Raw genomic sequence first — 23,753 nt, 5'->3', positions numbered from 1 at the left:
GTTTGACACACACACACACACACACACACACACACACACACACACACACACACCACACATGATTTGACACATAAGGCATGCAATAAATATTAACAGATAAATCTATTTTGAGGGAAAGACAATACTAGCTTTATATGTAGAGAGTAGAATTGCTGATGAGTGATTTAAGCAGCTCCAGAAATTCTCTTATTTATTTATGCTACTTGGAATTCTAGCAGTATTAATTTGGGTTGAGTCAAAAATTGTGGAAACTTCACATACAAGTTTACATTAGTTTTTCTAGAGCTATAGATAGTTGGAGGGATTGATGGCTCACAAGAGGACAATGTGAAGATACTGGGATATCCACAAGTCTAGCATCAATGAAAAAGACAAAGATAAATTTTGTCTTAGATTTTGCTTAGGCAGTCTTTTATAAGAATCTCATAGAAAGTAGCTCATATAAAATAATAAGTAGACCTATCTAAAAAGTAGAATACTTTTAAAAAATCTTTTATTTTTGTTTTTTAATTGTGGTTAAATATACATAAAGTTTACCATTTTAACCATTTGTAAGTATATAGTTCAGTGGCATTAAGGACATTTACATTGTTGTATAACCATCACTACCACCATTCATTGCCAGAATTTTTTTTATCTTACCAGACTAAAACTGCACATTCATTAAACAATCCCTCCTTCTTCCCAGTTCCTGCCAGCCACCATTTTGCATTCTATCTCTTTGGATTTGACAACCCTAGGCATCTCAGGGGAATCATATAGTATTTGTCCTTTTGTGATAGACTTATTTCACTTAGCATGTTTTCAAGGTTTATCCATGTTGTAGCATGTGTTAGAATTTCCTTCCTTTATAAGACTGGATAGTATCCCATTGTAGGTAGATACTACATTTTGTTTATTCATTCATCTGCCAATGGACAGGATATAATGGTCAATTAATCAAACATGATCCTTGCTTTGGACGTGTTCAGCCTTGAAACCGGAAAAGAACTTGAGGGAGAACTGTGGGTATGATGTGACTTTGAGGCTAGGTCATAAAAAGTATTATACTTTTCATCCAATTTTAGATTGCTCATTCTGGGGAAAGCCAGCTATTCTGTGAGGATACTCAAATGACTCTTTGGAAAGGAACTGGAGCTTCCTACCAGCAGTCAGTACTGTACCAACTTACCAGCCACATCAGTGAGCCCCTTTGGAAATGGATCCTCTGGTTCCTTTCAGGCTTTTTTTTTTCCTTTCTTTCTTTTTTGAGTTGGAGTCTCGCTCCATTGCCTATGCTGGAGTACAGTGTCACACTCACTGCCACCCAGCGTCGACCAGCTGGGCTCTGGCAATCTTTTTGCATCAGCCTGCCAGTTAATCAGAATGGCGCACAGGCTACCACGCCTGGCTAATTTTTAAAAAATTTATTGTAGAGATGAGGTCTCGCCAAGTTGCCCAGGCTGATCTCGAACCCTCAGGCTCAGGCAGTTCACTCGCCTCCGCCTCCCAAAGTGCTGGGATTACAGGCTAAGCCACCAAGCCCAGCTCCTTTCAGGCTTTTAAATAACCACAGCCCCAGTCACATCTAACTGCAACCTCGTGAGAGAACCTGAACTAGAACCATGAAACTGAAGTGCCCTTGACATCCTGATCCGCAGAAACTATGGGAGATAAATGAATGTTGTAAACCACTAGGCTTGAGGTGACTTGTTGTAGAATATTAGATAAATAATACATAGCATTTAACCCTAGACATGCATAAATTACTAAATTACTAATCAGCAATAAACTCAAGGGACCACTTTTGCAGATTTCTGGAACTCCTCTGCATAGCTTCCTCTTATCTGGAACTCTGTCCTGTGAATTCTGGCCTACGCAGCCTTCCTGAACTCCAGTCTTTGCCATCTTAACTCAGCGAGACTACTGCCCTCTACCTGGATTCAGGTTTTCTATGCTATGGTCCAGAACGCACTTCTAGGCAGAAAACTAGGGCATTTTAGGGCTCACCTCTTGCTTTTTCCTTTTGGATTACAGTTCTGTGGTACCTGTTTTCCAGTCTCTAAAACAATTGTTTCATATGTTTTGCCCAGTTTTCTATTTGTTTACAGTGAGAGGTCATCTGATATTAATTATTCTAATGTGGCTCGAAATGGAAGTCTCTAAAATTGAATTTTAAAATTTAGTAGAGTTGATTTTCTTTTTAATGCTTCAGTTGCTCCAATTAAGAAAGAAAATCTTATAAATCTTATAGATTAAACATAAATTTATTGACCTTTAAGTTTTTGTTTATGTTCCCATTGTAGGTGGATACTACAAAATACTGCTTACTAATTTAAATAAGATTCATTGTAAAAAGACATTTAAATCAACTAAATGTTTTTGACTGGAACTGTGTCTTATTCTCCTAACATACAAGTCATAAAACCTTATGTAGATACAGATTAACACAATAATATAATGGATTTGATTATCGTAAATATTTCCATATTAAATTCTAAATCTCCATGGATAAAAAACTGCTTAGGCACCCAAGCTATTATCAGCAACAAACAGATACTGAACTTCAAATAGGTTTGGGAAATCTTATGTTGCTGAGCTTCCCTAATGACATGCCCAAGATTGTCAGGGAGAATGACTGTTGCTGTTGGATCTTCTAGAATGAGTAGAAGTATGACAAATAATAAATGAGGGAAGACATATTTTAGACAAAGGGACTGACATGCAAAAGTAAGAAACTGTGGAAGGCTGTACCTTCCACATCCACATCCAGGGATTACAAAAAGTTCTTTTGTTAGGATTATAGGCTATGTGAATGGAAGTGACACATGTGGAAACTGGAAAGGTAGAACTGGGCCAGACTATGAATACCAAATTAAGGAAAAAAAATCCAGATTTTTTTTCTGTAAACCTTTGATGAGCCAGCCAACATTTAAAAAATAACAGCTGAAATCTATGATGAATAAAAAAACCTCTTTATTTAAATTAATAATTTGTTTCCTTATACTAATCTCTTAGATTGTTAAGAGTGTAATTGATACATGATAGCTGCTTATTTTGTAATCTAGGATTATTTTTGTTTCAGCTTTTACCCTACGAAAGGAAAATCTGGAAATGTTTGAAGCAATTGGTTTTTTAGCTATCAAACTTGGTGTGATTCCTTCGGATTTTAGTTATGCAGGCCTTAAAGACAAGAAAGCCGTTACCTATCAAGCGATGGTTGTTAGAAAAGTGACTCCAGAGAGGTAATAATATCTTGGTGTTTAAGATAGAACTTTATTTTTATACTATATGAAATAAATAAAAACCTCAGAATAATACTGTGAGCATATTAACCTCAATATAAGTATTAATTAGTTGATTATAAGCTTGCTGAGCCACATATTCTGCATTAATAATATAATTATCTTCCAAATAGAGACATATTTTTAATTTACATTCATAATATAGAAAGTTTTAGGACAGAAACTTTGAAAATGGCAGATTTTAAATTGTCTAAATTGTTTCTAGACATCCTATACTATATTCAAATATGCCTTTATATTTAGGCAAATGTCTTAAAATTATTTTTCTGAATTATTACACTACTTTTGTCTTTATTATAGATCCTTATATTTAAAATAAATCCTTATTAAATAGAATGTAAAATACACAAATTTAGCCTCTCTTCTGCTTAATCAAATTTTATATATATTTTTTGTAATTATAAAGAAAAATTCATGGTAGAAGATTTAGAAAATTTAAAAACTATAAAAAAGAAATTAAAAGTAACTACTAATATCACCTCTTAGAAATAACTATAACATTTTGATCTATTTTTCCAGATTTTTTCAGACTACACCACACATACATATCAAAAGACATGTATTATATACGTATGAAATCATGCTACTATATACAGTTTATATTTTGCTTTTCAAAATAATGTTTATGAAAATTTGTGTCATGAAATATTTCAAAATCATGTCCATCATACAGATTAATATGTTCAACATTCTCTTATTTTTGAAAACTGTAATTCTTTCTAATTTTTCACTGTAAATAATACCATAATTAATATTCCTGTACTTAAATCTGTACCTTGTGGATACTTTCTTAAGATAAACTTCAAAAAGTTGAGTTATTGGGCCAAGATTAAGCCTAATTTGCTGTAATACTGATATATTACTTGCTAGTCACCAGACATTTAAGTATCCATAATTTGCAAGTAAACTCTTCTAAGTGCTTCTATGCTCTTATATGGGGGACAAAAAAATGTGTGTAGTTTTGTCTTTGTGGTCAAGAAGTGCAATATAGGTAAGAGAGAAGGACTTTAGATGTTAAAAAGTGCTTAAGATGAAAGCTAGTTTTTAACTACCAAAGACAGTAAATATATTGGTTCCTAGGAGGTGTGATTACTTTGATTTGGCTTATGAATATGGGTTTTTCATTACACTTCAAGTAACAGAATTTTAGCAGATGCAACAAATCTGGAGATACATTTGAAGGGGCAGTAAACTAAACAATCTCCCTAATAAGTAATTCTTGTAAACACTACTGAAAATATGGTTCTAAAGGAAAATTTATATCTGCTCTTATAGGATCTTAAAGGTTATGCAAAGAAAATTGAAATCTATTCTTTAGATGTTGGAAGAATTGAAATTTGAGTGAGGAAGTGTTCAGGGCAGAATGTCAGGAAAATCCTCTGGTGCTAGTGATTTTTTTAGTAATATTAGGTAGAGAGACTGGGAAGAAAAGGAGCAGAGTCAGGGAGAGGAAGAGCAGGAGAATTGCTAGGAGGTTCTGTCACTTCAAATAAGGAGAAGTCAGAAGGCCTACATAGAATGACCGCATTGGTAATATATATTCCAGTTCTTAAAATAACTCTGTTAGTATATAATCTTATAATAATGGGTGTTAAATGTACATTTGTTGAGATAATATTAACTTTAGTATATTCCAAATCCTTACATTAAAGCAATTTTTAAATGTAAGATTTAACTGAGTCTATATGATTTATTACTTGCAGGTTGAAAAATATTGAAAAAGAAATTGAAAAGAAAAGAATGAATGTGCTTAATATTCGGTCTGTAGATGATTCCCTTAGACTTGGTCAACTCAAAGGAAATCACTTTGATATTATCATTAGAAATTTAAAAAGCCAAATAAATGATTCTGCAAACCTGAGAGAGAGAATTGTGGAGGCAATAGAAAATGTTAAGGTAAGAAAACTCAATTTTAAAATAGAGTATTGCAGGAAAATCTTCACTCTGGAGTGAAGCAAGAAGGGAAGCTTTTCTTTTGTACATTTTTACGTGCATTTTTAAAGTGATAGCATTTCGCTTACTTTTTATTTTCTTAATGCATTTTTGTATTAAAACAAAACCAAATATATAAATGTAACTTTAAAAATACAATGTATGGAGTTCCCTAGAGAAGGGAGAACAATCTATCTACATAAGAAAAGAATTTGTTTATTTTTTTTTAAGCATTTCCTATATAGAGTAGTAATTTAGTTAGGAGACTTTATTTTGTGGAAATGTTCAGTAATTCTTTTCAGAAATCTTTGGTAAGTAGTTTCATTACTTTTCAGAATTGTACACAATCTTTTTCTTCTTAATGTAATTTTGAATTGTTCCTATGTATACAAATTATAAATTACATACACGTTATGTTTTACAGTAAAAAAATTACTTAACATAAATTTTAAATGACATCTGCCAGTCATTTAAACATACACATATAATCATAACCTTCAGTCTTATCATCTAGACTAGGAGTCAGAAAATGTTTTTTTATAAAGGGCCAGCTAATAAATATTTTTGGCTTTATAGGCATTCCTGTTGCAACTAATCTACTGTCATTGTGTAAACACAGCTGCAGACAATACATAAGTGAATGAGCATGGCTGTGTTCCAATAATACTTTATTTACAAAAACAAGTGTTGGACCAGATTTGACTTTGGGATGTAGTAGTTTGCCAACCCCTAATATACACCAGTGATTCTCTACCTGGGGAGATTTCAAAAAAATTGTCAGTTGGGCATGGTGAGTGAGGCCTGTAATCCCAGCAGTTTGGGAAGCAGAGGAGGGAGGATTGTCTGAGTCCAGGGGTTCAAGACCAGCATGGGTAATTTAGCGAGACCTTGTCTCTACAATAAATCAAAAAATTAGTTGGGAGTGGCAGAACATGCCTGTGGTTCCAGCTACTTGGAAGGCTGAGGTGGAAGGGTCATCTGAGCCCAGCAGGTTGAGGCTGCAGTGGCCATGAGCGTGCTGCTGCACTCCAGCTGGGTGACACAGTGAGACTCCTAGATAGATAGATAGATAGATTGATAGATACATACATACATATACACACACACACACACACACACACACACACACACACACACACACACACACACGTTATCAATCAATCTCTACTCCCAAACCAATTTAGAAAGAACACTGGGGGCAGGGGCAGGGAGGTTGCAGCTTAAGCATTAGTGTTCATCGTTTAAAAATTCTTTAAGTGATTCTACTTTACAGCCAATATTGAAAACACCGATCCAAGTTTCTGACCACAAAGACCTTTTTACATAATCTTATACCTCTCCAGCCGGTTAACAAACAAAAACTGATTTTTAATTTGCCTTACAGTCAGGAAAATCTCTTCCAGTTGAAGATTTTGTAAATCCAGCACTTTGACCTGAATATAGAAGTTCTCTGGTTGTATGTGCTTTATATGGTTTTTACCTTTTATTCTGAACCTACCTAAATTCTACTTTTTTTCCTGAAAAACTGCTACCAAAATTATATTTCTTGGAAAAGGGGAGGGGTTTCTTGGAACTCTGATAGCATTTATTACCTGTCTTTCATTTATATTTATGAATATACAGCTGCCTATCACAAAATTCCCCTTAGAAATCATCTTAGCTTTAGCCATCTTTCTTTAGTTCTCACGATAAGGAAAAGGAATTGAGAAATTCTGAAAATAAGGACTCTTTGGACGTTTTGTTTTAGGGGATTATATCTCCAATTGTTATAAACATTTTGTTATTTCTAAGTAATTTGAAGGGGTACTGAAAACTCTTCTGGCTATTCTAGGATATTATCTGATGTTATTTTTCAAAATTTTAAATAATTAGAGGTATTTAACTATGAGAATTAATTCAAGGAGTACTTATTCTATCTGCAATTGATTTTTTTTTTTAGTGACATAAGGTTAGATGCAATTCCTTTTATACCATGCTGATAACACATTGTCTTAGTGTCTTTTTTTTCTTTTTTTTGAGTTAGGGTTTCACTCTGTCTCCCAGGCTGGAGTGCTGAAGTGTGATGGCATGATCACAGCTCATGGTAGCCTCGACCTCCCGGGCTCAGGCAATCCTCCCTCCTCAGTTTCTCAAGCAGTTGGGACTACAGGTGCATACTACCACACCTGGCTAATTTTTTTATTTTTAGTTTTGTAGAGACTAGGTCTTATTATGTTGTTCAGGCTGGTCTCAAACTCTTAGGCTCAAGCAATCTTCTTGCTTTGGTCTCCCAAAATGCTGGGATTATAGGCATGAGCCACCACACCTGGCCACATTGTCTTAGCATCTTTTTTTGAAGTTCTTTTATTGAGTTCTATTATTGAGTTTGTGCTCAGTTATAATAATTATTGACTGAATAAATGCATACCCCTCATAAAGTAAGTGTAGAGAACTCTTTTATCTTTCAAGATACCATCTGGGCCTGGTATTTTCTTTTCTTTTTTTTTCTTTTTATTTTAAAGTTGTAGAGTACAATTCAGGATTAGATATACAAGTGATCATCGTACAGGTCAAGTTTGGGCCTCCCTTTGATCCCCACTTTGCCTAGTTTGAGATCAGGTACCCTTATTGATGTTGTATAACGCCCCCCCCCCCAGCAGTTTCCGGCTACTGCCAATGTCTTTCTTATAGTATTATTGTAAAGGTTCAGGGTCTGCTTATGAATGAGAACATGTGGTACTGAGTTCTTTGTTTCTGTGATAAATCACTGAGTATTAAAGACTTTAAATCCATCCAAGTTGCTGTGAAGTCCATAATTTTGTTCTTTATGACTGCGTGGGCCTGGTATTTTCACCACTGTCCAATTTCTTTAATGGTTGCAGTAGTAAATTACAATTTTCTGTTTCTTCTAAGTAATATGACAGTTTTAAAACATGACCTCAAGATTCACTTCCATCCAGAGGAGGAGTCGGTATCCCTTCCTTAGAACCCAGGAAACCAGATGCTGTAATAGCTGGGCCAGAAGAGTACTGCTGAAGAGACGCCATTGTCTCAGCCCAGTCTTAAGAAACTAAAGAACGAACAGTTCTTAGAAAGGAGTATGAAAATAAGTCTGTTTTTTATTCCCAACATTTCAAGACAGCAGGGCAGTCTCAAAATACAAATAACTTCGAGGCAGGTATCAGATCCAGGTACTAGGGGAACAACTTAGCCTGCTTTGCCCAGAACATTCCCGGTTTTAGCATTGGAAGTCCAGCATCCCAGGAGACTCCCAGTAATGTGATGGAAAGCTGAACATTTTAAAGATTTTCTTCACTGGTTTATTTTCTAACTTTTAATTACGTGTTCTTATCCTTTCCCTTCTTTAACTGTATAGCATTTCTCAGATAATTTGGTCCCTATGTGCATATTGTTAATTACAGGATTCTTTTATTAAAATAAATGTGAAGAGAAGTATTTGATTACATGTACTGACATATAATTGTATTTATATACTTTTAATTTGTTGATTATTTTGTATGTGTAGAATAAAGGCTTTGTGAATTACTATGGACCACAGAGATTTGGGAAGGGAAAGAAAGTTCACACAGACCAAATTGGACTGGCTTTGCTGAAGAGTGAAATGGTATGGATTTAAAAACATATAATCTTATCTGTTTTGTACGTTATACTTATTATATAAGCCAGCTCTCTGCTTTCTTATCCCTAGCATATAAATGCATGTATGCTCACACATATGTAGACCCACATATTAAAGATACTACATCATTTAACATTTATTAAGCAGCTACTATATTCTTGGTATCGAATTATAAGAAAGCCAAATGTATGCAGTATACTTGTGTTTAGTAGTTTTTTGAGACTTGACAGAGAATTGACCATCACTCTTCAAATTCTTAGTGAACTGAACAGAAGCTTTAGAAGAAACTTATACCCTACAATTCCAGAAAACGGGTATCAGATCATATGAAAAGTAGGAATTTACCCAAGTGTAGAGACTAAAGGACAGCTGCAAATTTGAAAAAAATCTTACTTGTCTCAATGAAACTAAAAATTCATGTCATATATAAGTCAAAATATCAAAAGTATATGTGTGTGTGTATACTTTTAATATATATTTGTATATATTCTTATAAGTAATTACATATTATATATACACATATATTTTTACACTGGAATGGAGTTCACATAATGGAGGAAAACTACAAAACAATAAAAATTTTATATTTGAACAAATGCAAGATTATTCATTTGATAGTACCATTTTCATGTTGATTTCTAATGTTTTCTTGAGTGGAAGAGAAGGGAACAGTAAAAGAACTTGTGAGAAGCCTTGTGCATTGAGCATTACCTTACATATGGAAATAAGGTTGAGAGCTGATGATTTAGACCACATCTGCCGTCAGTTCTGGGCTTCAAATTTCAAGAGTGATTTTAGCAACTGCAGTATAACTGATATGATAAAGGGTCTAGAAATTATGCTTTTTAAAATTTTTTAAATTTTTTCTCTTGGAGGCAGGGTCTCACTCTGTTCTCCCGGCTGGAGTACAGTGACATAATCATAGCTCATTGTAACTTCTAATTCCTGGGCTCCAGTGATCCTTCTGAGTGACTGGAACTACACATATAAACCACCGCACCTGGCTACATCTTTACTTTTTTGAAGAGATAGGATCTTGCTATGTTGCCCAGGCTGGTCTTGAACTCCTAGGCTCAAGCATTCCTCCTGTCTCAGCCTCCCAAAGTGTTGGGATTATAAATGTAAGCCACATGCCCAGCCATGAGAAACCATGTTGGTGAGAAATGTTTAACTTAACAGTGGTTCTTTAGTCTAGAAAACTCTGAAGAGAAAATTAACTAATAAAATATTTGAAATGGTGTCATATGGAAGAAGAATTTAGTAGTTTGGGGTCTGTGGGATGCAGCTCATATTCTATTTGAATTCTGCCATTTGCCAAATATGTTACCATGGGCAGATTACTTAACTTTTCCAAGCCTTGGGTTATTTATCAGTAAAATGGAGATAACATATGCATTCCAGTTTTTTTGTGAGAAGTAAATTTTAAAACTCTTGTGAAAACACTTAATATAGTGCCAGGCCTGTGGTAGACGAATGATCACAAGTGTGTTTGGACTAGTAATGCTCTGGTTTTACAAGGATAGAAATTTAAGGGGCCAGTTTTAGTCTAGAATAAGAAAGACTTTTTAAAAACAATTGTTCAAAGGAATGGAATTCTTTCTCCTGAAGAACTAGAAATATCCTGGTTCTCATAGCATTTAAGCAAAAACTGGATGACTATCCTTCTACTCCTTTCAAATTTCATATTACATGTTCTTAAATTTTTAAAAATTCTGCTACAGTATTATAGGAATACCGTATTCTGAATTGTCAGCTATTACTGTGTAACAAATTACCCCAGAACTGAATGGCTTAAGACAGCAAGTATTTATTATCTCATAATTTATGAGATAATAGGAATCTGGGAGCAGCTTAGCTGGGTGACTCTAAATGAGGGTCTTATGAGGTTACAGTCATACTTTGACCAGGGCTGTTGTCTCTGAAGACTTGACTGGGAATGGTGGATCTGCTTCCAAACTCAGGCTCATGGTTATTGGCAGAAGGCTTTAGTTTCTGGGTTTAAGACTACTTGTGGTGTGGCTTCCCCCATAGAGATGAGTCCAAGAATGCAAACAAGTGAGGGAGACAACAGATACTGCAGTGTCTTTTATAACTTAATCTTGGGAGTGATTGGAAGTGATCTTTACTACTGCTGTATTCTACTGGCCACCCAGACCAACCCTGATAAGTATGGGAGAGGAATGTACTAGGTGTGAGTACAAGGTGATAGAGCTCACTGGGCCATCTTAGAGGCTAGTTCCAGTAGCTAGAAAGCCATATCTTCTTTCCTTTGCCTGAAGCACACCCTCACCTTTATGTTCTTTGGGTCTCAGTTTAAATGTTTTCACCCTGCTCACCAAGAAAAAGTGAATTCCATTTATTTTGTGATCCTGCAGCATCCTGGACTTCTCATCTTAAGTTTTATTATATTTTGCCATTATTGCTTATTTAATTCATTTCAGTAGTCAGGAACTGTGGTAGGACAGAAACCATGTCTCTTTCGCTCAGTCTCTAAAATCCTACATGTACCTAGCACATGGCAGATACCTAGAAATATTTATTTGAATGAGTGAATACTGTAAGAGAAAACTGAGTGGGAGGGTGGTCTTAACGACCTACTTAAAGATATTTTTCTACTCTAAAACTCTTACTTAGAAATAAGTCCTATCTGTAGATAGTGATAAAATACAGAAACTAATAGACTCCATTAAAAAGAAAAAAGGAACATCTTTTAATCTATTTAGGATTTAAAATAAAATATTACAGTTAGCAGGAGGGGCATACCTCATCAACAAGGGTACCTGCATGATCAATGTTTATATACCTAACCCTGAATTGTACCCCACATCTTTATAATAAAAATTTTAAAAATAATAATAAAACATAAAAGTTTTAAAAAAAATTACAGTTAGCAACTTTTTCATTAAGAGTTCAGCCATTATTTTAAGACCAAAGAATTCAGAGAAGTGAGAACACAAATTAAATTAGGAGATCACCATTCTCCTCTGCTTGCTACTCCCCTATTTTTATGGTAAATGTTGGTCAGGTCTGAGGTGTAAGTCATAACTTCACCCTTGTGTCTATAGCCCAATAATAGAGGTAAAGGATAACAGAAGTCTGGACTGTTCTGTCTGTTGCCAGCAATATAATTTATACTTGTTATGTACCTACTTTAATAGTACTCTCAATGATATAACCTCTTCTCCCATTTTATATCTCTCTGTATGTTTTTTCTTATGCTTCCTTTAGTTTTTAAGAGAGAACCATCTTTTATATCTCCAGTATCCTTTTCCTCTGCAAGAGCTTCTAAATCTAGAGAAATAAAAAAGCCAGTTAACACATGTGTGGCTACGAAATGAGTGAAACATAACTTTATCTAATCCCAACGTGAATGTTGTAGCTCTATTTTCTGTGGAAACTTCTGGAACTTCTTTTTTAATGTTTTCTTTCTGGGCCATTTTCTTTACCTTTTCTCTGGGAGGTAGGCAATCTGCTTCTTTAGCATACATCTTTTCTTCTTTCCTATTCTGAGTCAGATAAGCTGGACACTTCAGCTCTTTCTTATTTTTTCTTTTTCTTTGAGGGTTTCTTTTGGGGTTCAGTAGTTTCTTCTTCAGAGCCCTCACATGTGGTTTTTGATCTTTTCAATTTAGAGATGCCCACGTTGCTTGTGTCCATATTTAACTCTTTACCCTGGATTTTGTCTTCTTTTTCCTTCCTCTTTTTCTTCTTTTCTTTTGTAACAGTGTTATCATTAGTTTCATTTTACTTCAACTGCATCTTTTTAGATATTAAATACCTTCAAATATATCTATTTAAATATTAAATAATACTCAGCAACTACCCTTAAAGCCAGCATGGGCTTATTTTTCACTGCCTTAGGAAATATGCGCCAGTTTTTTTGGTGCTTCTCCTGGTGAATTGTTAAGAACCTGAAAGGATTGCAAAAAAGTTTTACCATTTATAATACTTGCTAAATTTTTTGCTGTTTCTCATTTTAGGATCTGGGCCTACCTCAGTAGATTTGCTGCTTGTTTTTTTTTTGTTTCAGATTTTACAGTGGCATATCCCTTTGGATTTCTAGTAGAATTATAATGTGGTATACTTATATAAACAATGTTGCCACAACTCTCAAATACTCTCTCAGCTATTAATAACACTTTGGGGAAGCAACTCCTAAAATAGATAATAAATAGAAACAGTATTAAAATTCAGATTTTAATAGCATAGCCTAAACTTTTCACAATTCCTATGCCCCACCCAATATGCCAGTATATTTTAACTTTGATAGTTTTTAAAAAATGACAAAAGTAGAACTATAGAAGAGATAAGAGGGAACACTTTTTTCCAGTCCATTATATTTTAAACCTATGTATAAAGTTACTTTGTGCAGAAGGCTTTTTTCTACATTTAACATTGAGTGTTTCATTTTCAAAAGCCTAAGGAGAAAATTGCAGTATCAAGTGTCATTTATTAAATGCCTATTCTTTTAAGAGATAAGCAACTTTTTAAAATAAGTAATTTGACATTTATATTAACCTATGTTTGCTTGTTTTGTTTTTCAAGGTGAAGGCCATAAAATTATTTCTTATACCAGAAGACTTGGATGACCCTGTAAATAGAGCAAAGAAGTATTTTTTTCAAACTGGTATTTAAGTTTCTTTAATATACATAGCCATGCACGTATATAATATAGAAGTTATATCAGCAGGAGGGCATTTATCACAACATAAATGTGATAAGAAATAGATTATAATATATTATGATATATAAATGTGATATATATATTGACTCATTACATGATCAAGCCATTTACTTTTGGTCAGATTTGATACTTTTGTCTGTTCTAACTCTTGTTTAAGGCTAGGGATGAAGGAAGAAATAGTTTCCTAGTTTTTTTGAGCCAAAAACCTCTGAGGAGTTAGAAGTTCCCAATTCTATTCTGGTACTGATGGCAATATAATTCATTACAACTGGGGGAAACTCAAATATAAGCTAAATAAAAAGTCATTTGATATTCAAACTTTATGCATTGTTTTTTATCTAGTTGCCATCTTTCCCTGTCAATTTTTAAAAACTTTTCATAAATATGATAGTATATATGTAGAATGCTTCATGGAACCACCTAAGAAAAGTGGTTATGAACATGGCTAGTGTCAGACTACATGAACCTGTCAACCATAATACTTCCCAGCAGTATAATCTTGTGCAAGTGATTTAACCCTGGTATTTTAGTTTCCTTACCTGTAAATTAAAGACTGTTACAAGATTTAAATAAGATAAAAGATGTAATGCTCTAAAATGTATGCCCGGCACATACTACATATAGGATAACTATTACTGGTGTTTAACAACAATAGCAACCATACCACTTCAGGTACATTTAAATAACTGATCCACATGTATGTACATACTGAATTTCACTTGCAAAACATTGAAATAAAGGACATCAGTTTTCAAATATCTATTCATTATTTTTAATTATGTACATTTTGTATATATGTAATCATTCACAGAAAGTAGTATAGTAGTATTTTTTTTGCTACAATGTGTAAACAGTGCGGGCACTTCTCACTATTACAGTTACTTCAGAGTAATTTAAGTAATACCAAAGAAAATTCAAAGTGACTTATTTGTATGTCTTGCAGAGTCGGGAGAAGAAAATATTTTTATAGTAAATGCTTCTTAAACTTTAGTTTACATAAGAAACACCTGGCACATTTATTAAAATACCCATTCCAAGGTCCTACTTAAGCATCTTTGCAGTGGAGTCTGGTAAGATGCATTTTAAAAAGCCTCCCATTAGCAAAGCTTAATAATACAGTTGAAGACTCCAGATCTCAACTATTCCTTAGTCAAAAAATTATGTGTATGTGTCTTATCATAGTTCTTTAAAAATCTCTATCTCCTACCTGCTCATCAGATTATTTAATCCCTGGATTTGTGTTTGTTTGTTTGTCTGGACAGTTCTCTGAATAACTACAAGTTAGTTTATCTCTATTCTGAAGTAAGGGACTGTGTCTGGCAAGCCGTTACAACTACTGGACTTTTTTTGTGAAAGAAAGCCCATATTCTGAATAACCTTACTTAAATTTAAAAATAAATAAACTCTTCATGTTTAGCTAGGTTTAACTGACAGTGCTGACCATCATCTTTATATTCATGTTCAGTACCTCTCACTGAGAGAATAACAAAGGACTTTACAACTGGCCTTTAAATAAAAGAGCCTGACTACCTGATTTACTCTTTATTTCAGAGGATGCTAAAGGCACACTTTCATTGATGCCTGAGTTCAAAGTTCGAGAGAGAGCATTGTTGGAGTCATTGCATCGCTTTGGCATGACAGAGGAGGGTTGTATTCAGGCATGGTTCTCTTTTCCCCATTCCATGCGCATATTCTACATTCATGCATACAGCAGCAAAATTTGGAATGAAGCCGTATCTTACAGACTTGCAACCTATGGATCAAGAGTAGTGGAAGGTGATTTGGTCTGTTTGGATGAGCATGTTAATGAGAATTTCTCAAATAGTAAAGTAAGTATCAATTCATCAGAGTTTTCTAAGAGTAGTTACCATATCAGAAACATTAATTTTCAAAAGCCCTGATTTTTCATAACGGGTTTAACATACTTTTTTTTTTTAACTTATATTTACTCATCTCCTGCTTCTACTCTTGTCAGTTGAGTCTTAGCACATAATTTGGAAAAATAAAGGTAGTCAGTGGCATGGAGTGAAAGGAACAAAGGTAGTAAAACCTCCATTAAAGAACACATTTAAAAAAATTACACACGTAATGCACAGAACAGTCCCCTTAAAAATAAATGTCAGACCGAGCACGGTGGCTTACGCCTATAATCCCAGCACTTTGGGAGGCCGAGGTGAAAGGATTGCCTGAGCCCAGGAGTTTGAGGAACTTGGCAAGACCTCATCTCTACAATAAATAAAAAAAATTAGCCAGGCGCGGTGGCATGTGCCTGTAGTTCCAGCTACTCGGAAGGCTGAGGTGGGAGGATCGCCTGAGCCCAGCAGGCTGAGAGGCTGCAGTGGCTGTGAACATGTCACTACACTCCAGCCTGGGTGACAGAGTGAGAATCTGACTCTAAATAAATAAATAAATAAAACATCAAATCTTTTCAGGTAAGAGGTGAAGCTGTCATCTGTAATCATCATCCTAATACGATTCCCTTCCCTACCTCCAGGGAATCAACCACTGTTGTTTGGAATGTGTCTTTCTAGACCATTCTCTATGCTTTTATATAAGTATCCATAGAGAATATATTTTTATTCTGTTAACACTGAGAAAAGGCAGAAATTAGAGGCTCACAACTTAGAATATGAAAAGGAAGAAAATAAGATTTTTATAATAATGGTATATGGAGCATGTAATATTTGCATGTTTCTTTTATATAAATGATTATATGTAAATGTAGTTTTAGAATTTGCTTTTTTTCCTCTTAGCAATGTCTTTGAGACACTTATCTTAGTAAAATTATAATTTATATATTTTAAAGTTGGTTCTTTCATTTCCTCCCTGAATATTTTTATCTCTGTGAGTTTGAGCTAATGAAACTGGATTCCATGTTATACAAGACAATTCATTTTCTAATATTGTAATGCAAAAAGAGTAAATTATTATTTAATTTTGTCATAAATAGGTCTTGAATAAGTTTGAAAAATTAGTGAAAGAATTTGAGTACTTTTAGAGGAGTAGGAGAAAAGAAAACTCTTTTCTAGCTCCTGTTTTATAGAATGAAAATTGAGATGCAGATTGGAGAGGAGACAGAATCTGAGTCACATGGGTACCAGAATTAAAAAAGACCCTGTTGCCTGACTCCTAGCCCAATTGGTCTCTACTAACAAAATCATGGAGTATAGAAAGGTAGTAGCATTGAGAGCTAAACTGTGGCCCAGTTTTTAAATGATGACTCTGAACTCTACATATAGGAAACTTTATCTAAATTAATGTCAGAGTTTTTGATATATAGGAATTAAGGTTTTTTTGGTTTCCAGTAATAGAAACCCACATCAAGCTACAATCACTTCAGGAAAAACCTATAGGAATTTATTGATCCTTGCAACTCAAAGTCTCTGACTGATTTAGGCACAGCTAGTGGTTTAAGTTTCCTAAATAACCTATCTTACTTTTTTCATCTTTCGGCAGTGCTTTTCTGTTAGAGCCATTCATAGTCTGGCTTACACCTTTGGTGGCAAGATGGTTATTAGCAATTCTAGGTTTATTTCTCACAACTCTAGACTCACTTCTCTATAGAAAAGAGATCTTTTATTTTCTAATGGTGTCAATAAAAGCTATGTAAATTCAGTCCCAATAGGAAGGAATTGCCTGGTATGGATCACATGTCCAGACCAAACCAGTAAGTGTGGACTGGAATATGTGATTGGCTAAGTCTGCCTTCTGTGGGCTCTTTCGCATCATCCCACCTAGCCTACATCTGAGACCTGGGAGGGAGTTCCTGGAAAATGAGGGCGCTACTATGAGAAAAGAGGGAGCAGATGCTGTGTAAGCCAGAACAACAGATGTCTGCTTTAGTGGTTCATTAAATGGGTGCTGTATGAATATTTAGGTAAGAAAGTGATCACTAGAAGGCAGCATATGCTACTAAGAAAAGTCAGTTATTGTGACACAGACTCTCAAACGCCATAAAAAGAAATCTAGCAGCACTGTAGGTTTTATTTTACCACATGTGGGAGAGAAGAAGTATCAGTCATCCCCTTCTGATAAGTAACAAAAAATCATAGGGTTTTCTTTTTTACCTCTTCTAGAAAACCTGTAAATATTGAGCAATACATTATTTAGTAAGTCTGCCATTTCTAATTCAAATTTTTTAAAAAGTTAAACATTATTTTCCTAAGATACAGCAACAATCTCTGAATTCAAGTGTTTAAAGAAAGACTTTTGATTAAAAAACAAGTTTGCAAGGCCAGTTTTATGATCAGAATTGTATCTGCTTTTCTTTTTGGTCATATCTTGTAGAGTTTTCTTTTTGCTTCATATCTTGTAGAGTTTTCTTTTACTGGCTGCAAAAAAAAGGTCTATTTATATTTTAAGACCAGTCGTTTATTGTATTAGTTAGCACTATGAAAAGAAAAGCCAGGACTTAGAGGTCCAAAATGTAAATTATGAGAAGGAAAAATAGTAAGAGGTGAGTGAATTGCCTGAGCCCTCGGGTTTGAGACGTGCCTGGGCAGGCGAGACCTCATCTCTACAATAAATCAAAAAATTAGCCGGGTGTGGTAGCACACGCCTGTAATTCCGGCTACTCAGAAGGCTGAGGCGGAAGGATCGCCGGAGCCCAGCAGGTCGAGGCTGCGGTGGCCGGGAGCGGCCACTGCACTCCAGTCTGGGCGACAGAATGAGACTCCAACTCAAAAAAAAAAAAAAAAAGAATTCTAATAAATGGCATATGGGGTATGCATTGTTGTATATCTACAATTAAAAATTTTAAGAAGTTCTTAGTAATCTGATTGTCTTTTGATAGGATTACTAGACTGACAGGTGTATTTATATTTTAAGTCACTTGGTAGATTTTCTTAGCATTTTTTGTGGGCAGGATGGAGAAATGTGAGTCAGATAATTGAAAAGTTAGGTGAATTCATAGTTGAGCCGCACAGCAAAAGCGTGCTTGTTGGTTAACTTATTGATAACAACATGAAGGGAGCTCTCTAAAGACAAACATGATGTTCTATACTTAACTATGCTTGTTCAGTATTTTCATAAATTACTTGTCACAGTATTGTAAGTATACTTATGACTCTGTAAAAGATAGAAAGCTAAACACGATGATGCAATAGAAATCATAGTCCCAGTAGTTTGTCTGTCTCTCGTAATTTGGTCAGCTCACATCTGGAACTTTCTATCCATTTCTTATTGCAGTAGTTAAAAGAGGTTCTTTACCAATAAACAAACACCCACTCCCCCAATTCAAAACAAAACAAAAAAAGAAGGTCATTATTGATGAAACAAGGGAGAACTGAGGGGAAGTGAGCAGATTTAGAGAGGATCTCGACCCTATATTGTATGATGAATGCTTTAGGCATATAGAGGTGCTGTGAATCCTTGTAGAAAGAAGATAGTTAGCTGCCTTTCTACTGGAGCTTTCATGTCTAAGAGAAATCAGAACTAGTTATTCTGTGATATCCTAGAGCAATATCTCAAACTTTATCTATCATGCACTCATTTTTTTATACTACGTGTGGCACCTATTACTAGTCTATGAAACATATTGAGAAACACCACTCCTGTACAAGAATATTACAGTATTTTGGGGGGACAGAGTTTGATGGGAATGGGGTGGATTGGTACTACAGAAGCAGATTTTTAATTCAGCATAATAAATAAAAACTTTGTGATTTAGAAAAAGATTGTTGGTGACGAGGTGAAAGTATTGCCTCAGAGTGTTAAGCAGCCCACCTTTTTCTGTTTCAGTGATCAGTGGTTAAAGCAGAAAGCATCATTCTAATTTTTATATAGTCTACTCCTCCAGAAGCAAATTATGAAAAGATTCTGTTTGGGTATATGTATATTAAATATTGGAATCAATTTATATATAACAGCGCTAGGGAAAACTAAGGGAATTGGGAACATTTGGGAATCATCTATATTTTCATCATTTTTTTAAAAAACTAGGTTCACCTAGTAACTGAAGAAGAGGAATCAGCTAATACATATGCAATACATCAGGTAAATTGTTTGAAAGTTACTATCATTTAGATCTAAATGTAGACATTGTCCCCAAAAGACAAAATGTTGACCAGCCCTCTCCCCTTTTTAACACCTTCAAGTTAAGGTATAAATTATATAAGATCAAATTTACTTTTCTTAGTTTACAGTTGTACAAGCTTTGATGAAAATACATGTTTTGATAAACATATGACTATATAGCCAGCACAAAAATTAATATGAAGAACAGTTTCTTCTCTCCCCAAATTTCCCTGTGCCCCTTGTAGTTAAGCCCCACCCCCATTCCTAGCTCCTGGCAACTTCTGTCACTATGGTTTTGCCTTTGAAAGAGTGTCATATAAATGGACCCATACAGTATATGGCTTTTTGTGTCTGGAATCTTCCATTTAGCATAATGCATTTGAGATTCGTTCGTCTTGTGTATACTACCTTTTGCTACTATTCAAGTTAACTGTCTGGAAGTTTTCAGCAAAGGGGGAAAACCTCACAAAATGCATTGTTTACCTTCAAGCAGTTACTTGTTTGATTTATTTTTAAGCAAGAAGAATTTTTAATTGTTATCCAAAATACCAGTCATGTGCTGATCAGCAGAGGTTACTCTTTGTGTTAAAGAAAGTGAATGCTTTATTTTCTAGAGGTTAAGTCTTTATTGGCTAATTAAATGTACCTAAGCTTCTTGAATAGTGGTTTGTCTCATAATATGATTTGAGTTGATTGCCTTGGTTATTGTGAGTCCTTGATTTTAGTTACTTATTTTGTTTATTTAGCAGCATTAAAAATATTGTAGTATAGTATTCAAAGCATGTTTTAGACTGTTGAAGTGCCTCTATCCTGAGAATGTTTTATAAATTCAGATCCCAGTTATAAAAGTACATTTAAAATATGGTCATGTATCTTTCTGAGGGTTGTTTTCCTGTTTTTTTTCCCTTCTCTTTCACAGGTGGTTCTTCCTGTACTTGGATACAATATTCAATACCCAAAGAATAAAGTAGGGCAGTGGTACCATGAAATACTTAGCAGAGATGGACTACAGACATGTAGGTTTAAAGTACCTATTCTGAAACTGAATGTTCCAGGATGCTACAGACAGATTTTGAAACATCTCCATAATCTCTCATACCAACTAATGGAAGATCATGACGTTGATATCAAAGCAGAAGGTTCCCTTGTTGATACAGCACCTTTATCACTTTTGATTTCTTTTGATCTTGACGCTTCATGTTATGCTACAGTTTGTCTGAGGGAAATCATGAAGCATGATGTTTAAAACTAATATCCTTGAAATAATCATATATATATATATATATATATCACTCTTTGAAGGAAAGAGAGCTAAGATTTCCTGAGCATCTGCCATATGCTAGGAGCTTCATAATTGTTATCACCTTTAATTTTCATAGCATCCTGAGAAGTTGAAATTTAATGTAACATTACAGAGGACATATAGCTAGTAAATATCAGGTCTAAATGTAAGATCTGTCTGACTCCAAAGCCTGTGTTTTTTCTGTTATGTATTGTTTCAGTGACCTTTATTCTGTGTCATAGAAAGATTCTTTTTAAACCATTAGAAACATATAATACTGTAAGATAACATTTAAGAAAAAAGAGGTTATAAATAATATGCATGCCCTCCAGAACATTGCCTAGAACATAGGTGAAACTAGGTTGCAATGAAAGCAACCTAGTTTGGAAAGAAAAATAGATGAAACATTTGGCTTGTTGTTATTGTCATTCTTTTCTACATTTGAAATTACTGATCATAACAGTATACAAGAGAAATACCATCACTCTATTCATGATAGCTACCCCAGTGTATTTATTATCCTTTTTTGAGATAAATAATCTTTGATGAAGATTGAAATAAAATTTTTCATACAGTTTTTATATCTTGACATGTGGACTCTTTTTTTGTAATTTTTGGGGTATTATTTAAAACAGATTTTAGAGTCAGACAGATCTGTGCTTAGATTCCAGCTCTGATAATTACTAGTGACTTTGAGTATGTTACTGATTTTGTGTGAGTGTGTGGGTCATTTATAGAATCAAGACGATACCAACTTCATAAATGACAAATAATAAGATTTTCTCCACTTTTTTGTTGCTAGAGGAAGAAAATATTTTGCCCGTTTGAAAATTATAATGTTTGTTGGTTTAACTCCTCTATATTATAAACCTTCTTTAGACATTTTGTATCAGTTAAATTTGCCAGCAGAAATGACTGGTATGTATTAATTGGGAAGATCTGAGTATTCTTTCATTGCTGGTAACATTATATAATGATGAAATTTAAAAAGCAATATAGAGCATTATATATCAGTAATGTGGTACTTTATGTACATAAGCTAGTTATACCATTTTGGGAATACAGAAACGAACCCAAAAGAAGGAAAATAAGCTGTATGCAATGCAAAAGTTGCCTATTGCAACATTTTTATATGTAATGAAAGAAATTCAATATTCAAAACAGTTTCAAAGTCTAGCATTAAATAACCAAAGTAAGTAAAATAGGTATCAACTTGATGGTAAAATATGTGATGAATGATTGAGTTACATGAGAAAATGTTGTCCTCCCCAAAGTAGCACTCATGTATTACAAATGCAGTAATACACCAAATTCAGCTTTTACAAATGAGAGACATGTTAGAGTAGAATTGTAAAGCACAGATACTGGAGACAAACTCACCTAGTTTGAACCCTGGCTCTGCCATGTATAGATAGCACTGCGGCCTTAAGCTCATGTGATCAATTCAACATTTAAAAAATGGGAATGTTAATATTGCCTACCTCATAGGATTATACGGAGGATTTCCTGAGTTTATATATACATATGTAGTATTTTTAAAAAGTGCCTGGCACTTAGTTATTGTTAAATAAGTGTCTGCAGATACAAGTTTGCAAGAAAAAGGAAAAAATGAAAATGCTGTTCTGTTAGGATGATGGGGTGTTTGAATTTTTTTTATTAGAAAGTACCTTTTTGTCATTGTATACATATTTTAGCAATAAATAACTCTCTACACACAAAAGTTGGATATTGTCATACCATTGATATTCTTTTAGATTATTGTCATAGTGCTGTTTTTTCAGAATAAAATGATGCTCTATTAGGTAGTAAAAAAAACCTTGGAAAAATGTTTTAAAGCAAATGAATTATATAAATTATTAAATCCTAATTGTCTTTACGTGTTGAGTAGCAATTAGAAAATATGCAAGCATTAAATTGTTCTATCAGTGATATTATTTTCTTTGCCTATAGATGGCACTATAATTTTAGACATCTTATTTAGATATTTATTTAGTAAATACCTTAGCTACGTATAAAGGATCACTCAAGTTATTCTGAGTCACCAATTCAGGTATTGTTCATGTGGAATATTATTTTATATACCAGTAATACCATGTTAACTTTTTTTTTCTGTTTAAGGACTTTGTGAATAAACTTTAGACCAGCTGATGACTAGCCACCTAGGTTTTTGCGGTTGAGGATTTCAGACCTTCATAAGCATGACCTTTGAATTAGTTTTAATTGTCAAGTTTGCATCTAAAACTGAGGAATGGTGCCAGAGGATCAGTGAGGTGAAACACATTTTTATTAAGATAAAGCACCTCGAATTTTTGTGAGTTGTAAAAGTAATATGTAGCTTTTGATTCAACTAACATTTATAGAGTATCTGTTATGTCAGTGTCTCTCATTATAATCCATATACTCACCCTGTGTGGGTAGTATTATTCAGATTAGAAACATATCTCAGTGATTTACTGACCTGTTCAAGGTCAAATAAAATAGTGTGTGGCTGAACTTGATTATGCTTCCTAGATCAGTGCTATTTTCATCTACTTAATATTTACCTTTTGAGAACAATTTTTTTGGATAATAACTTCCATTTCTACCAACTTGATAGTTGCTATTGATTTAATAGGCATATTGGAGAATATCTTCAAATAAACATTATTTCTTTTGAGATTCTGAGACCAAAATGTAAGTAAAGGAGATCTTTCAGGAAATTCCCAGATTATTTTAGGGTATCCCCCAAAATATTTTGGGATTTGTATCACAATAACATTCAAAATCATTAAGGTCATAGGAGGATATGTAATGAACCTGGTAAAAATACCGTTAAGAAAGTAAAGTAAGAAGGTTGCTCTTTTTTCAATTCTCTCAGTCCTTTTATTGATCATTCTGTTTTAAGAAAGGAGTGCCTGATAAGGCGACTCACACTTGAATTCCAGCACTTTAGGAGAC

The 23,753-nt window shown here is 34.1% G+C and overlaps 1 protein-coding gene across 2 annotated transcripts in view; it reads left to right on the top strand.

The window, feature by feature from the left end:
• Positions 1-22,536, top strand: part of PUS7L (pseudouridylate synthase 7 like) — a 28,244-nt gene extending 5,708 nt beyond the window's left edge. The window contains exons 3-9 of one of the 2 annotated variants that reach the window (XM_021706858.1): positions 3,065-3,224; positions 4,988-5,180; positions 8,722-8,820; positions 13,381-13,462; positions 15,071-15,348; positions 19,460-19,513; positions 20,454-22,536. In XM_021706858.1, coding sequence (XP_021562533.1) covers positions 3,065-3,224; positions 4,988-5,180; positions 8,722-8,820; positions 13,381-13,462; positions 15,071-15,348; positions 19,460-19,513; positions 20,454-20,780 — 1,193 coding nt within the window. In that variant the 3' untranslated portion in view covers positions 20,781-22,536. The remainder of the gene's footprint in view (positions 1-3,064; positions 3,225-4,987; positions 5,181-8,721; positions 8,821-13,380; positions 13,463-15,070; positions 15,349-19,459; positions 19,514-20,453) is intronic. The other variant, XM_008073771.2, reaches the window with a different exon arrangement.
• Positions 22,537-23,753: the final 1,217 nt, after the last annotated feature.

Source organism: Carlito syrichta, unplaced genomic scaffold, assembly GCF_000164805.1.
Source record: "Carlito syrichta isolate Samal-C Ts95f unplaced genomic scaffold, Tarsius_syrichta-2.0.1 Scaffold316102, whole genome shotgun sequence".
In the NCBI taxonomy this organism is placed as follows: Eukaryota; Metazoa; Chordata; class Mammalia; order Primates; family Tarsiidae; genus Carlito; species Carlito syrichta.
The sequence above is the reverse complement of the archived record's forward strand: the minus strand, read 5'-3'. Positions and strand labels throughout refer to the sequence as shown.